This window comes from Chrysemys picta, chromosome 10, assembly GCF_011386835.1.
Source record: "Chrysemys picta bellii isolate R12L10 chromosome 10, ASM1138683v2, whole genome shotgun sequence".
NCBI lineage: Eukaryota > Metazoa > Chordata > Testudines > Emydidae > Chrysemys > Chrysemys picta.
In genome coordinates this window covers 39,527,404-39,544,405 of record NC_088800.1, presented here as the reverse complement: position 1 = coordinate 39,544,405, position 17,002 = coordinate 39,527,404, and the positions used below count along the sequence as shown (strand labels likewise).

General features: G+C 52.6%; 1 protein-coding gene across 5 annotated transcripts in view; it reads right to left on the bottom strand.

Moving 5' to 3' along the window:
* Positions 1–1,323: 1,323 nt before the first annotated feature.
* Positions 1,324–17,002, bottom strand: part of LOC101945789 (collagen and calcium-binding EGF domain-containing protein 1-like) — a 38,051-nt gene continuing 22,372 nt past the window's right edge. For 2 of the 5 annotated variants that reach the window (XM_042843703.2, XM_042843705.2), the window contains 9 exons: positions 13,099–13,151; positions 12,067–12,201; positions 11,550–11,687; positions 11,282–11,388; positions 10,316–10,427; positions 7,323–7,471; positions 6,820–6,855; positions 5,043–5,180; positions 1,324–2,661 (listed from right to left, as the gene is read on the bottom strand). In XM_042843703.2, the coding sequence (XP_042699637.2) occupies positions 2,452–2,661; positions 5,043–5,180; positions 6,820–6,855; positions 7,323–7,471; positions 10,316–10,427; positions 11,282–11,388; positions 11,550–11,687; positions 12,067–12,201; positions 13,099–13,151 (1,078 nt within the window). In that variant the 3' untranslated portion in view covers positions 1,324–2,451. Of the gene's footprint in view, positions 2,662–5,042; positions 5,181–6,256; positions 6,856–7,322; positions 7,472–10,315; positions 10,428–11,281; positions 11,389–11,549; positions 11,688–12,066; positions 12,202–13,098; positions 13,152–17,002 lie in introns of all 5 variants that reach the window. The other 3 variants (XR_010591097.1, XM_008174429.4, XM_042843704.2) reach the window with 3 other exon arrangements.

The following is a 17,002-nucleotide window of genomic DNA, read 5'->3' as shown; positions in this document are numbered from 1 at the left end:
GGCAACAAGGGCACACTGCTGACTCATATCCAGCTTCTCGTCCACTGTAATCCCCAGATCCTTTTCTGCAGAACTGCTGCTTAGCCAGTTGGTCCCCAGCCTGTAGCGGTGCACGGGATTCTTCCTTCCTAAATGCCAGAGTCAGAGCCTGAGTTAACACTCCAGTGACGACACATCCTTGGCCTGTCTGCTTCAGTTTCCCCATCTGTACAAAAGGGATGACAGCACTGCCCAGCCTCATGGGTGTTGTGAGGATGAACACATTACAGATTGTGAATTGACAAGTAATGGGGGCCATAATAGTATCTAGGTTAGATAAAAACAGGGGAAAGAAATTAAGATGGATATGGATCATTTAAGCCTTGGCTAGACAGAGCCATACACTCAGCTGTGGAAAATCAGCGGAGCTCCATTGTCTTCCGTTCACACCATCTGAGGCTCTGGCCCACAATTTTAAACTCCTAGACTATTACATGGATTTATTTTTAACTTTCCGGGAAATTCCGTCTGTACCCTAAAACCAGGCGTACAGTAGGATTTTTAGCCCCCTGTTAATTACACCCACGTAGCTGGCTCAGTGCAATCCCCTCCTGCAGCCACACTGCATTGGTATAAACGGTGTCTATGGTAGGGTTTTGCAGTGTACTAGTGGATGAAATCCCACTGGGAGGCAGCGTAGTCTAGTAGATAGGAGACCTCGTTAGGCATCGGGAGAACTGGGTTTGCAGTCCCAGCTCTGCTGTGTGATGGTTGGACAATCATGCCTTCCCCTCCCAATCGCATTTCTGTGCAGCTGGGAAGCTCCCGAGGGGATGGGCTGCATCTCTGTGATTGTGCAGCACTTGGCATGATGGAGCCCTGATCTCATTTGGGCCCTTTTGTTGCTATTGAGAATAACAGTGTAGGTGTGGGGTGAGAGTTGGACTTTTGCCACATACTCCACCGCACTCCTCACTCTCCAGCCAAGCCTCACCACTGGCTTCTCTACTCCTCTGTTAGAGGAATAACATCTTTAGCAGAACACATCTGAAGGCAGCCTCCATCCCCCTTAGAGTGGCAGTGTGTCTGTGTAAGAGCCTAGCCTTCTGTTTGTACATAATGAGCGCACTATGGTTTCCTTCACACGCTTTGGCTCTGTGGGAGCCAGTGCAGCCTGACAAGAGTTTCACTTATGCAGAAATTACAGGCGTTCATGCCTCTGTGCTAAAATCAAGGGTGGATTTCAAAACACCAGCTGCCACCTACTGGAGAGTTTTGTCTATGGAGTTCTCTGGAACCCCTGAGTTCGCTCTCCACGCATGGAATTCACTTGTCGGTTTAGTAACACTTAGACTGCAACCCATTAGCGGGCCTTTATTAGAGAGTATGAGGGGCTCATTCCCTTGTTCATGTTCTGACAACATTCTCCTCAGATCCAGCGAGCTGGAGAAGGAACCTGATAACTTTCCTCTGTTTGCAGTTATTTCCATTGCCATCTCTGGTAAGGGCATGCAAGACCAGATTCGTGTCATTTACAAGAGGAAAAGTGCAAAATGATAACAGCTTTGATTCACAGCTGCATTTCGCCCTTAGTATTTATGGACGTAACCTGTGCTCGCAGTTCCTTAGGATGAAATCCCAGGGCTAAGAGTGACACCAGCTCCCCAGGCGAGGAGGGCCCTGGATGTACAGTGAGCTTTTACTAATTGCCCTTAGTCTTCTGCCTCTCTCTCTTTCTACCAAGTGGGTTACTGGCAGTGGGGATCTGGAACCATAAGCTTCCGTTGTCTGAGCTAAAAGACCCAGCTGTAGCAGCCTCATCAACATGCCATCGCTAGCGAGGGACAGAGCATCATACCGAGTAGGTGTTACACCGAGCTTTCTGGAGTAAGATTACACAGAGGGTCAGATCTGAAGTCAGGAAAGAATTCTCCCTTGGACACATCAGCAGGGATCTGAGATTTTATCCGCACCTGATTTTCTACTCACACTAGGGTAAACCAGGAGCAACCTCAGTGAAATCAACACAGTGACCCTGGTGTAAAACTGGAGTGAGAAGAGAATCAGGCCCTCTGTGTTTTACTCCTTCCTTCCAGCTCATTTGCCCTACATTTCCCCTGGATATAAACTGCTGGCAGAAACTGAGCTGCTGTGGAGAAGCAAATCCAGGGCTTCCTCACTGCATCTGGAGAATGTCTCATCTTTTCCAAAGAGACAGAAAAGCACCTTTATAAAAATACCCCTTTTCCATTCTTTCTAGTGTAAAAATATAACATTTAGCATTCATAATAAATAGACTCTCTGCTCTGGACAGCGACTGTGATGGGTGGATCAGCTTGGCCCAAGGGGACGAATCAGCTGCAGTGTCTGGCAACCACGAAACATCCTGGAGCATCATGTGTCCAAGCAATGTCTCTGGAGCGCGGGCGACTCCTGAGTCCAGCTGCAGGGGAGCGGGTGTCTGCCACCTAGTCATGTGGCTGAGCGCGTGGGTCTAGGCCCCCGCAGCAGCTCCTCCTGGCCGGATCCCCATTCGTGCACCTCAGAGTCCCTGCTGTTGGCAGACGGCATCTCAAACTCCATCCTCCGGCGCTGGCCAAACACTTTCTCCTGTAGTTCAATGATGTCATTCCTGATGTCGGCCATCATCAGGAGCAGGAAGTCAAAGGAGCCCGGAGGACCCTGTGGGGAGAGAAAAGAGAGGCTCGCTGTGAGCGTAGAGCTCTGTCCCAGTGGCTCAGACCGGACTGGCCAGGCTCCCGTGCTGGCCAAACATAAATATGTCCAGGGTTTTGTTTCAGCATACCCCAGACCCTGACTCATGGAGGTAACAATGACGCCATGTCGCAGCTGATCAATGCCAGCCTGACGGAGGTTGTGTTCAGGGAAGGGGGGAGAGTGGCAGGAAAGGGCTGGTTGCATGTAGGAGAGGCTCTACTTGGCTGGGTGCCAGGGCCGTCCTTAGGATTTATGGGGCCCTACACAGTATTATTAAACTGGTGCCCCTATGCCCGACGGCAGCCCGAGCTCAGAGCCTGGCCGGAGGAGGAAGGGACGAGACAGCAAAGGATAACGAGACCCCCGGCCCGCCTCACGGTGCTGGAGAGTCACAGTTCCCCGCAGAGATCCCCGTACCCTCTCCCTCTCCCTCTCCCAGAGTGGACATGCAGAAAGTACCTAATTAAAAGCACTAAACTTGGGAATAAAAAATGTCATTCACAGGGTTTTTGATATGCCCTGAAGTTTGTCAGACATCTGTTTGCAAAAACTTTGTAGTAAGGGTGAGTCAGCTGTCTTGCTGAATACAACATTAAATATTATGGAATACGTGATGCAGCTCTTCTCTGTTTTACATTTTCTTACTCAGTATTTCTAAGCTGATTTTATATTTTAAATGTACTCTTAAGCCTTTGTAAAGTAATCATTCCAGATTACTACATATTTAACTCACTGAAACAAAGCCATTAATTTAAATTCATCAGTCACAGAGGTTTAGTGTGTTCATAATGTTCATTGCTTTTACAAAAGGAACACTAATTTACTGTGTATGATCTCCATAACAATACACAAGTTTATGAAATTTCATCAACTTTAAAAAATATGTTTCCAAAGATTTTAGGCAGAACAAAGGATTTTATATCTTACTAAGGTACTGATTTTGCTGGAGGGTTCTCTTAAAACTAATTCATCATATAGTCAGAAGTAAAGAAAGGGAAACTCTTTGTCCAGCTATCTGGAAGGAAAGGGGTGTTGTCCCTTTAAGGGCTCTCTTCAATGCGGGGGTGGGGGGAGAGGGGCTGAAGGGAGAAAGGGATGGACAGAAAGGACAGGAAGACTTTGGAAGCAAGTTTTTTTTACTATATTAATTAAAATGGGTATTTTAGATAAAGGTGGTCTTTTGAAGGATTTATTTAAAAAACTATATGTCTGAAGATCTAAGCATTTAAGGCTAAAGATGATTGTGCATCTAAAAATCCATGCAAGGATTTTTTAGAGATGTGATTTTATAATCTTCAACTCACTAATGAAATATTTTTAAAGCAAATTTGAAACTAAGGTCCTGTAGCCTGACATGTTCTGAGTAAATATTACAGTCATGCGCAACTGTTTTTGTCAGTAAATTCAGAAACTGACAGTAGATACCTGGGCGTTGGCAAATGCCTGTTAAATGGCTTCATTACCACTTGAATGACTCTTTAACAATTTCAATGTTGTGCTAATAGGGCTGGCAGGCTGGAGGGCTTTTTCTCTTTTAACTATTAGATCCCCTCCTGAGGAAGACTCACCAGCCTGCAGCAGCCAGCTGTGGGAGCCTGCAGGAAGGGTCAGAACAGGGATAGGAAAGCCAGGCAGGTGGACACTAAGACCCCGGGGGACCCCAAATTTTCAGGTGCCCTACACAGCGCATATGCCTAAGGACTGCCCTGCTGGGTGCTGCTAGGTACCTCCTCTCACCTCAGGATGGATTTGCTGAGAACTCCCTCTTGTGGGGTAATGTTGCACCATTGCTAGGATGCACATGGGCGGGCTCAAGTCAGGCAGATTCTGTGGGCCCGGCCTTGCTCGTTATGAACAGAAAGTTCCCTGGTCAGAGGAGTCTTTGTTAGTCATTAAAGTCGATGGAGCTACACTGATTTATACCAGCTGGGGAGAGCCCATTGACATCCATGGCGCTGCGTCAGTTTACACCACAGGGGGATCTGACCATATGTGTACAAATTACTCCTTCCTCTAGGCTTCCCATCTTCTCCCATTGTGTCTATTCATTGGATTGTAAGCCACTGGGACAGGGAATGTCTTTATTTTGTGTCTTGTCCAGGGCAGAGCATGTTGTCTGGGTTTAATGCCTACTAAAATAAGATAGATGAATTGTGGGGAGGGGGTGTGTGTGTAGGGGGGTGCGCACACTTGTGAGACACACCCAGCATCAGGCTAACCTTAGATACTTTCTCAGATCCCTGGGGCCTGATTCTCCACTGCCTTGAACCTTGTGTGGCCATTTACACCCAAACACAGTGGGAACCAAGTGCTAACGAATCAGACCCGTTGAATTTCACACTCACTTGCCCAAGGAACAAGGCAGTGGGGACTTGGGGCCCAGGATGAGGTTTCTGACCCTTGCTTTGCCTGATACTCCGTGCTGCTAATTGTTTTTCTATTCTTACCGGTGGCCCTCGGGGACCGGGGTATCCTCGTTCGCCCTAAAACAGAAAGCAAAGGTCAGAGCGGGGACTAGCAGCAGTATGATTTCTGTTGCAGAGCAGGGGATGGGATTTAAATCACTGTCAAAACCCATCTATTTGACAAGGGCACTGACGGCAGGGTCTTTCAGGTGGGGATAAAGCTGCTGTGGGATTTCTCAGCGACAGGCTGGGAAGTTAATGTTTTCCTGGATTCTGCTGGCAGGGGATATTCTGTGCTTTTGTATGTAACTGTTGTCAGGGTGCCTAGAGTCTGTGCACTGACCTGCGCCATTGCTCCAGCTGAGGGTCTGGCCTGTTGTTTGTCCTCAGAACAAGCCGTGTTGCTGGCTAGAGTTCACTCCCAAAACCAACTTGCACCAAAGATATTTTCGTACTCACTGAGAATAAAACGACCTCTGTCTTGCGGCATACAGGCCCCGCTCTGGCTGGCAGGGGTTTAATGAGGGTCTGTGGCTCCAATGAGCCCCACCCTGCTACATCTGCAGCCAATGTCAGGTGTGGAGAGGGGAGTTCAAAGGAGAAGGCCCAGCTTAGTGCAGGGCTGAGCAGGCAGAAGATCAGAGTTCTGCTCTCTTGGGGAGAGGAGCCTGGTTACAGCCAGGAGTCGGGGACAGCTGGCCACCTGGCTGAGTCTCCCTGTGGATGGGATGGCTGATCCGGGCAACTGACCAAACGGGGGTTGTTTGAAGACAGCCCCAGAGCAGAAGCCTGGGGTGCTGATGAAGACTCCTCAGATGGCCCTGTTGTGAGCTCATAACTTGCTTATATTTTGGGACTGCGAGACTCAGAGGGGGTGGGACTCAAGCATGCCTAAGCTGGAGGGCTGAAGCCCATTGCACTGGACCCTGCGATAGGCAGCGACTTACTGTCAGAGACACTGCGACAGGGTGAGTAATGTCTGGCTGGGCCACAAGGGGGAAGCACAGAGACGGGCTCCTCACTCCTCAAACACATAAAGCCGTCTGAGCAAAGGTGAATCAAATCTCATACTTAACACCTGTTCCTACAGTACCTTGCATCCTGCAGGCTCCCAAAGGGTTTTAACAAACTGTACAGACACAGGGATCACTCACCTACCACTGAAATGCTGCCACTTCTGGGATGGAGTGCCTCACCTGTTCCGCACAACAACAGCAGGTTGACAAGATATAACCACTCAGGTTGCAATTGGGCCACGACACCGCTCATGCGGAAAGTTTTGCTGCCCAAGAGGAGGCTGCAGCTAGAATGGGGCATGTACTTGCCCCCCATGCGTCATGCCCGCTGCAGTTGGTTTTGAGACTAGAAGGGACCAGTCAGAAAAGTGAATGTTTGCTACCACTGCGGTGCGTGATCCCAGCAGAGAACCCCGGTCCCAATTTTCCTAGTGTAGCTGGATCAGAATTGGTTTGCACTGGTGTAGATAATGGCCAGAGAGGCAAGGCACTGGAGAATCAGATTCATTTTCTCCTGGCTGTAGGTCACTAAAGGAATTATGTTACTTTCGCTGGGAACTGAGACATGGGACTGGGAATCAGAGCTGTGGGAGAGCCTCTTTGCAGCAGGAACCACTGTGTGTATGTGTACAGCGCCTAGCACTGTGGAGCCCCACTGGGGGCCTCGAAGGCAATACAGATAATAATGGAAGCCGTGGTACCTTCTGGCCATTCCTTCCCGGTGCCCCAGGAGCGCCCTAAGAGAAGCACAAACACAGAGCTTAGCACAGAAGTAAACAAGATCATTGCAGTTCTGGGTCTGCAGCAAGTGCATCCGGAGAGTGGAGAGAATGTGTGGCATTGGGTGGGGCTGAGTGCCTGCTAGCTGTGGGGCAGGGAGCCAGCTCCAGTGGCTTGGACAGGGGAAGGATGCTGGTGGCTGGAGGTCCAGCAAGTGGATCTGGTGACGGGAAATCCTGCTGGCTGTGGGTCTCTTGGAGAGAAGGGTAGAGGCAGGAAGCGCTTGGGACAGTGGGTCTCTGCAGGAGAGGGGAAGTCACTGAATCTGACTGGGCAGGGTTGGGTTGTGTGTGTGGGAGGGGCCCATCTGCCAGGTCTGGGCAGGGGAAGGAGCCATTGTACGATGGGGCTGGTGGGCTGGACTCCAGCGCTCTGGGGTGGGGCCAGGATGCATGACCCAGCGAATGGGGCTTTTGCTACTCACCACTGGTCCCCTCCGTCCGATTTTGATATGTGCAAAGTCAGGATACGGTCCCATTGGCCCCATGTCCCCGCGGGGCCCTCGGGTTCCCGGAGGCCCTGGAGGTCCGATTGCCCCTGGACTCCCTTTCTCCCCTGTTGCGCCCGGGTCACCTTAACACAGAAAAAGGTGTTTGATTTCTGAACGAGGTCTTAAAGAAGCAGAGCAACTGAGAGCATTAATACCAGAGAAGGCCCTGGCCCAGGACCCCCGGCCAGAGGGTTTGGATCCAATCTTTACAGAGGGCCTAGCCCAAACCCCAGAGCCCACTGCTCCCAGGTTAGGGAGCGTTTCTAATCTAGATCCTGAGCAGAAATCTCTGCTTGGGTCCATCTTCGGTTTGTATCCAACTTGGATGTCAGCCCAGCACCCCCCCCCCCTTCCCTGAGAAGCCCTAGAGCTGTGAGCCCAGCACGGAGAGTGCCAGGGCTGCTGCCCTCCTCAGGGGCGGGAGCTGGGACCAGGAGGCTGGTAACTGAAGGCTGCAGGTTTGAGGCAGTCTAGGCTGGTTTGCCCATTGCTTGTTAAGAGAAATGTGTCTAACCCTCACTGCCCCCAACCACCACTAGGTTACCTGCCAAACAGGCAGCATCCAGGGAAGTGCTCCTGCTGGCTAGAGAGAGGCCACCTGAAAATGCTGCCACATGATAGGTGGCAGCTAAGGCCTGGTGTACGCTTAAAAAGTGGAATATAAATATTGTCTTTACATTTCAGCGTATTGTATATAGAGTGGTATAAACAAGTCATTGTCTGTGTTAAATTTTAGTTTGTACTGACTTCGCTAGTGCTTTTTCTGTAGCCTGTTATAAAACTAGGCAAATATCTAGATGAACTGATGTACCCCCAGGGGTACACCTACCCCTGGTTGAGAACCACTGACCTACACCAATGGGAAAACCCCTTCTGTCACTGTAGGAAGCATCTACAGTACAGCAGCACAGCTGCAGCACCTGTAGTGTAGACACAGCCTAAGCTACCTTCCATCCTGAAATGTGCCAAAGTATTAGGAGAGGATAATTTACTGCTGAAATGCAGCCACCTCTGGGGTGGAGCGTAGCAGTCCTCGTGCTCAAGTAACGCTGCCATTTTTAGGAAGAGGGGAAAGAACATCCGCACCCACAGGGCGAATTATGGGGAGCAGGATGTAACACTCTGATAGGGGGGCAGAATTATCCCCCTAGGATTAGGTCTGCATGAGCTTCCGCCATCATCCCTGGAGCACTAAGGTCAGTGTCTTCCACTGTACCATCCACACTGCCCTAGGCCCTGCTAGTCTCCCCAGGAAAGGAGCGAGCCATGCCAAGCCCAGAGAGTTAATGCAGCCTGGTATTTCTAGGGTAGTGGGGATCCAGGCTTGAGAAATTAGCCAGGCCAAGAGGGTAACCCCAGCCCAGCTCTTGGCAAAGGTGCCATGGGGACGTAGAATGTCCATTGCTTGCTCACTGTAGGTGTTACTCCTGCAGGCTGATTGCACCAACCCAATCCTATTGCTTCCCTCTGACAAACAGGATTCTCACTTGGTCTAATTGTAAGCGGGGGAATGGTCCCGCTATTGTGGGGAACTTTCCTGGCTTCTGCACTACCCCGGTGAAGTGGGCTAGCGAAAGGATCCGAGTCCTCGCTCCCACTTCCTTTACCCAGAGGCCTCCCTGCCCTTGAGGACTCCCCTTCCACTCTCCTGTCTGGCAGAGTCCTCATAAACCCCGACAAGGCTGGGCCCAGGATTCCTGGGGGGCTCGACCCCCAACCCTGCGGTGGTCACCCAGGACAGGGGCTAGGGTGTCCCCACTCCGGGGTACTCTCTCTGCACTGGGCACCTCCCTGACCCACTGATCATTTCATACAATTTAAAGCAAATACAAGTTATTTAATTAACAATTAATTTTAAAAAAGAATAAGGAAAAATGGGAAAGGTTAAAGGAAAACACATCACCCCGCTCTGTGGCAGGGAACATTACAAACAGTGTCTCTGGAACGTCAGGGCAGTTCAGTCTGTTCCTTGTAGGTCCCAGGCCTGCTTCTCAGGCCCTTTCTGTGCTGCAGGGACGCTGTGGGTTGGACACTTGCTCCGGTGGTGGCCACACGCTCTCAGGCTCTAGGTGGCAGGACCCTTCTTCCCAGCGTCGCCCCCGCCCGGTCGGGGTTATGATCCCCCTGCAAGTCTGGCTTGCAAGGCCTCTTGGCTGAGGCGTCTCCCTGTGCTGGGCCCACTGCCCAGGGTTCCCCTCACTCTCCCCAGCTGCTCACCGCACTCGGACTGCACACGGCTCCGGACTGCCCCAGCCCCAGCTCCGGACTGCTCCAGCCCCGGCTCCAGCTCCACTCTGCCTCAGCAGGGCCGCTGCTGCTCCTCTGCCTTCAGCTCCCTGGGCTGCTTCTCTGGCCTCTCTGGCTCTGGTTGCTGCAGCTCTGCCCCCAGCACAGCTCTGCTCTGCAGGCTACTTCTGTGACTCTGCTCCCAGCTCTGACCTGCTTCCTGGCTGCTTGTCTGGCCCCTCTGGCTCTGGTTGCTGCAGCTCTGCTCCCAGGGCAGGTCTGCTCTCTCTGGGCCGTGCTCTGGCTTTGGGGCTGCAGCTCTGCTTCTAGCAGCTTAGCTCGGGCCCCTGCTCTCTCCTTAGCTCGGCCCCCACTCTGTCTGACTCAGGCCATTCCAGTTCACACGGAGGACGGGACCCCCTCTGGCCTCCTGACTCTCTGATTAGCCTGCCCGCCCTGTCAATCAGGCTGATCTGGAGCATTGGCCTCTCGCCATTGTTCCTGGGGACTGTCAGTCTCAGGCTCCTGATTTGCCATCGACCCTTCCCCTTTCAGTGCTGGGAGCTAGCAACCAAAACACCCCACTGGATGTTAGTAAGGGGGCAACAGTCCCCTTACATAATGAAATCTAGTGCTGGGTCAGACCCTCACAGGCATCCAGGGTCTCCCACCCCAGCAATCTCCAGCACCCCAAGATGTACCTGGAGGCCCCGGGGGACCTGGGGGCCCTAGGACAGGAAGACGGTCTGCTGGTTTTTGGTTAATCCTCATCCAGGACTTCCCACTCTCATTATCCAAGCCAGGGAGCAGCAGCTGGGGAGGGGAAGGAAAAGAAGTGCAGACAAGCCCTGTAAGGAACGAGGGTCAAGCAACTTCTACAGCCTCATGCCCCAGGGGATAGAGTGTCTACAGAGTGATTCCCAGTGGCAGAGGCTGGAGAGCACCATTGAAAGTGGGGGACATAGATTCATCCTCCCCCACACCTGACCCTCCTCTTCCTCTCGCAACCTCCCCAGCAGCCTGACCCCTGGCCCATGAGCACCTACGCCCACCCCTTCCAAATCTGAGTGAGCGGCATTGCAACCTAGCGCACAGGGTCACAGAGCCACTCAGGTTTGGTCCAGCCAAAAAGTGGTCAGGCCATGGCCCCAGTGGTCCCCCTGGCTTCATGGCCTATGCCCAGCAGGCTTGGGAAGGAATGGGAACTTGCTGCAAAGGATATGCAGATTAGCCAAGAGAGGGAAGACCTCTGGGGAGAGGGTCCTGCCCCTTGCATGCCCCTCCCCAATGGGAGTGGCCAGAGAGTCACCTACCCCAGCACATCCTTTAAAAAAAAGCCACGTGGGCCATATTCAGAATAGGTACAAGTGGATGCAACTGCACTGACTTCCACGGTCTTGTGCCCATTTCGCATAGGTCTGAATGTGGCCCTTGGATCCATTTCTGCCCCGGCTCTGACTGGACTGACTGAGCACGCCTGTGTGATCAGGGCAACCACTTCCTGGACTACCTATTTCTTTTCAGCTCTGATTGGTGAGATTCGGTTGCGGGGTGGCAGCCCCAGGGGCCCGTAGAAGGCTGCTTCTGCAGGTTTGCCCCAGACAGCTGTTTGTCGGAGCGCTGCTAGCTGTGGCTGACCAGGAGAGGCTCAGAGGTCATTGTCCCACCTTGTGTCTCAGCTGGGAGACTGTCTGTTTCATACTGGTGAACTCCTCGCAGGTGATGGAGCAGGACCTGGTGCCCATCAGGGTCTCCGACTTGACCACTGTGGTGCCTGGAAGAGAATGACGCACCTGTGTCAGTCGGCAGCAGGAATGGGGAGAGTGGACTTGCAGCCACGGGTCAGTGGAGCTACATCTGCTTGAGCCAGGGCTGGCGTGGCCCCAGGGTCGGACAGTGCTAGCACACGATCCCTCTCCTGGTTCACGGACTCACCGTTGCTGGATTTCAGGCAGGTTGTCCCGTCAGACGCTATGTAATAGCCACGCTGGCAATGGCACCGGTAGCTGCCCGGGGTGTTCGTACACAGCTGGTCGCAGACGGCACCTCCGCTTTCCACACACTCATCGATGTCTGGGGTTGAACACAGAGAAATGTCAGCCACAGCTCAGCCAGGGGAGCACCAGGGGCCACGGAGGCCTCGTCAGGGAAATGGACGCAGAAGAAGGGAGATTCCTATGATCCTGCAGGCCAGGCCAGGAGATACACACATCCCTTCCCGATGGCAACCCTGAGGTGGGTCTCTGGGAACCTTTCCCTAGACACCTACACTGGACACTGGAGCCTAGGGATGGCTGTTGTCTGGCGTAGCCTCTCCTGCAACAGAGTCCTCCAACCGACCCCAGGCCACGGAAAGATGTCGCGTGAGTCCATTTATCACACAGGAGCTATTCCGGAGCCAGGCCATTGCCACCAACCCAGGCTAAGGGCGGGTACCCTTGGGGGCACTCACCCAGGCAGTAAGGGTGCAGGTGAGTCTTGTGGCGCTCTCTGTCGAAGCGATAGCCAGGGAAGCACGTGCACAAGACACGACCGAAGTTGTCCGTGCATTGCTGCTCGCACGGGAAGTTGGCGCACACGTCCACGCCTGCAAAGAGGGGCAGATGGAGCCGTGCTGGGGGTCAAGCACGGTGGGTTGGACCGCAGCCAGTGCAGCCTTGCAATTAAAATTGACCCCCCCCCCCCGCCCCACATGACAGTGCCTTGCCCTGGGCCAAATCTTCAGCACGGCTCTGACTTCCCTGTAAAGATGCAGATTTACACCAGTGGAGGATCCGGCCCCATGTGTCCTCTGCATGTGTAAGTAATTCATGGCTGGGCACTCCCCAGTAACTAGCATCCTCAACCCAATCTCTTCCTTCCACTAGGCATCCTCCTCACCTCCCTCTCCCAGCTGCCAAACCCTCCTCCCATTTCTAACTGGCAGGTGACCCAATTCCTCTCCCAAGCCTCCCAACCTAACTGCGTCAGAGCTGCCCCATCCCCACCCTCTATCTAGCAGCACCCCAGGTGTCTAGCGAGAGGGTCCCATGTTCAACAGAGACTAGAGATGAGCCTGGAGCAAACCCGGTTCCAAACATCTCTGAACTCTTGGGACGTTCCTGATCAGAACTTTGTGACCTGGACCCACCTCCACAATGAAACTGATGGACCCTTTCCCATCCAACACAAAGCAGAATGCAGAATACCTCATCTGCTGAAATACTATATGCTCGGTGCTGAAGGTGTGATGTGTGAAAACAGAGAACTGCCATCACGTGGTGCAACAAGCAGCCCTGTCATGAGCCAACATCTCAAGAGCTTTCACCCTTGGAGCAGGCAGTGGAGAAGGCTGCCCAAATCATGCAGCAAAGTCTCCCAGAGTCTTTCCAGGTGGATGGTATCATCCTGGCTTTTGTCTGACATGATCTGTGGCTTTAGTGCCACCTGAGAATAAGTGTGGACAGAGTGAGCAGAATGGGAGAAAGCTCCTTCTTATACTTACTTTCTGGGATACACTGGCCCATCACAAACCTATAGCCCTCACAGCACTTCCTCCTGGGGGAGAGAGAGAATCAGACTATTATTTATTTAATTGTACCACCTAGGAGCTCTAGTCATGGCCCAGGGCCGCGTTGTGCTAGGCACTGTACAGACACAGAACAGACAGGAGCTGCCAATCTAAGTACAAGACAAGAGACAACGGATGGACACAGACAGATGGGTGAGCACAAGGGAACATTGAGATGCTCTTGGCCTTCATGCCGGGCAGTGGCCTCTGCACACCAGCAGTTTTTTGTAGGCCTTGTGGCAGAGGAGCGGTTTGAGGAGAGACTGGAAGGAGGCTGAGGTGGCTTTGCTGATGTTTACGAGGAGCTCCTCCCGCACGTGAGGGGCAGCCTGGGAGAAAACACAGAGGGGCTTGTTTGAAAATGTAACGTGAGCACTGGAGGCCGCATTGTGGGCCACTTGCCAGCTTGAGAATCAACGTGAGACTAACAAACGTCAGCCCAAAAGCAGTTCGCTTCTGTCACAAGCAATTGGGAGACCTCCCAGAAACAAGCAGGGCCAGATTCCCCACTGCATCGCTCCGGCATGAGGCCAGTGTCACATCGCTGAAATCAATGGAGACGTGCCAATGAAAGGAATGACTCAGGGCCATGCATCAGCCGTTTTAGGGTCTTGGCTGAATGCTGAGGACCTCATTCAGGCACTGCAATTTACAAGCCTGAAATGAGGACTCTAGGATTTGGGCCTGATTCTATCATTTACATCTCTGTGAGATTATAATCTAGAATTCCTTACATTGCTTATTATCTGTACCCCAGCAACTGAGATCAGGGCCCCATTGTGCTAGGCACTGAGACACAAAGAATTTACAATCCAAATAGACAAGCCAGCAAAGGGGACAAAGTCAGTGCCAGAGCTGGAATTAGAACCCAGATCTCCTGAGTCCCAAACCAGTGCATTATCCACTGGACCATGCTACTTCTCTAGTAGTTATAGAACAGCTTCAGCCCTGAAGTGCTTTACAAGCATTGGGCCCACTTGTCCCCTGTGCCTTCATCTTTCTCCCGCCTCGACTTTTGCTGACGCTGGAGCCTGAGGATGACATCGGATCACTTTGTTGGATACCTGCACCACAGCTGTTTCTGAGGAGCCCGTGCATAGGATTTTTTTTCGGGACCTTTCCAAATGTATTCATAGCTGGACTGATTGTTCCCTCCCCTTTGTACCCCCAAAGAGGGTGGCAGTCACACACTGTACCACAAGGGGGCAGCACCACCACGGTGTCTCTTGTATCTACCAATCTCTGTGTTTGAAGCAAAACCCGGAGGGTGGAATGTGCTGACTGGCCTCAGCAGAGGCCTTGTTGAAGGGGTGCGAGAGGCGGGATCAGCCAGGTGCCCAAAGCACTGCTCTTTCTTTCAAGCCACCCAGCTGACCCTGCCCTGGCAATTGTGCTGGAACCAGGAAATGGAGCATGCTGGAAGCCACCTCTGATGTATGCTGTCCCCTTTAGCTCTGCTGCACTCTAGTTAATAAAAACAGCATGGAGGAGGAGCCAGCGGGACATCTACCATCTCTCTCTCCCTGCCCCTCCCCTGCTGTGTCTCTGCCCTCTCTGTCTGGCCCTGCACACTTCTCCAAATCTGGGTCTCCACTGAGGCCACCCTCCATGTTACTTCTGGCATTGTGAGGCTCCCAAGAAAGGCTGTTGACCCACTGTGAGTCTGTGCCTCTGCTGGCTCTGATCCCATGGCCCCAGCCCCCTAGGAAACGAGGATTGGAGCAGTGACGTGACCTGCCTATAGTCACACAGGCGATCAGTCGCAGAGTCAAGAATAAGAACCCAGGAGTCCGACTCCCCTTCCAACGCGCTCAGCAGTTGATTGTTATGCAGCAATAAGGGATTCACTGACAGCTTAAAAACCTTCCACTGCAGACTGAGCCCCTAGTCTCCTGAAGCCATGTCTCAAGCCCTAGAAGGGACGGGCGAACAAGAACACAATGGCATTGAGTGTAACAGGGCACTATGGGGAGCAAAGATGGGTTCCCAGCACTGGCAGGGCGTTGAAGCTGGAGTCTGACCTGCCACAAGCGTGCTGCTCTGAAGAAGCTAATTTCTCTGAAGACTGGGCCTTTTAGTGATGGGGCACTGCTTCCCCAGGGGAAGAATGGGTTGGCTGGAGAATAAGCGAGAGCGGATGGTACCCCAGGCTCTAGCCGAATTTAATGTTGATGTCTACAGAAGCCATGTGCTGAGAAGGGAAATCTGTCCACCGCCCTCGGTGCTTTCATTAAAGCCGGGGCAGGCTGTCAACATGAGACACGTCTGTGTGGAGCGGCGTCCTGACGGACTACACGCCGGCAAGGTTTGGAATGAGGCCGCCTGCTTTTAACTCTGCTCTCTGCGCCGGAGGAAGTGTTCAGCCCCAGGAGAGAGGGAGCCAAGAACGGAGCCAGCGCTAAAACTAGAGCCAGTAGAAAAGCTTCTGTGGGAACGTCTGTCCCTGTTTGGCAAAAGCTGATTTGACTAAATCAAAATGTTTCCTGGGACTGTCTCATTTTTGGTGAATTTTCAAGGGGAAATGATTGAAATGCTGTTTCGATAAGGTAGAAATGTTTCATTTAGACCTTTATCAACACGAAACATTTTGATAAAGTCAAAATGCTTCAATTGTATTGTTTTGACCCATCTCACCCTGACCAGTCGGCACTGCCACACTGACCCCATGGGCAGGAGGACGCGAGCCAGCCTGGCCTTGAAAGAGTCTGGTTGTTGTCCCACCTGGTGCGGACCTGACACTTGTAGCCGGGTCCTGTTGCCTTTGGGTCAGGTTGCAGGGCTCTATGCCGTGTCCTGCTCTGGGATTTGGGCAGGTGGCAGGCTGTGCCAACCAGAGCTGGTGATGGAGACCAGAGCAGGGGCTGCAGAGAGCTGCCCAGCATTCAGCTCTCTAGCATTAGTGCTCTCCACCGACCTGCCCTCCCTTTCCTGCTTGGTTCTCAGCACTGCACTCCCCAGACCAGTCAGAGCATCATGTACATGATCATTGGCCTCTGTTTTATGTAGCCTTTCCTGTTGAGAGAATAGCTGGGTTAGCTGCTATGCCATTCTCTGCAGCACCTCCCTCTGGGAGAGACTGGGACTGCAGTGTGTTTAGCTTCCTGTGCTGCCCATCAGGGAGAGCCGTCACTTTCCTGCTCCCAGGTGTGATTTCCCTGGAGAAAGGCATTTTGGCTTGGAGCTGCCAACCTCTTCCTCGGGCTGTATGTGAGCAGTTTGTTTTCTTGCTGGAGCGGGGTGCTGGGGAGGCCCTGTCTCACGCCTTTCACTTTTCTTTCATCAGAGGGCAGCTTTGCTCATGTCTCTGGTTTGTTTGTTTTACACCCATATCTGCCCCTGTTGCCGTGCGTCACATTTTCCTTTCTTAGCTTAATTAGCCTCACCATGAATCCCATGCTGGGTAAAGTTACTGGATCCCCTCTCCTAGCCAGGTCACAGAACTGCTGGGGGCTGAAGTGGGACTCTGACAGTGACAAAGGACGTAAAGCAGCTGGTGAAAGAGCAGGGGGCAGAGGGGGCATGTGGGAGTACAGAAGTGGGGCCATTGCAGTCGGAGGCAGTCTGTGCCAGGGGTTAGAGCACAGGCCCGAGAGCCAGGCCTTTTGGGTTCCGCTATTCCTGGCTCTGCCACTGACTCACTCTGTAACCTTACGCAAAAGCCCCTTCCCCTCTCTGTGCCTCAGTTTCCCAGTCTTTAAAAGGGGGATAACACCTCCCATCCTGGTAAAGTGCTTTGAGATCTAAAGCAAACTAAACCAGTCATGGGAGGGGGAGGAGATAGGGGGAGCAATACCCCCAGAGCCTGAAACAACACTAGCTCCTGCTGCATGTTCTGCCT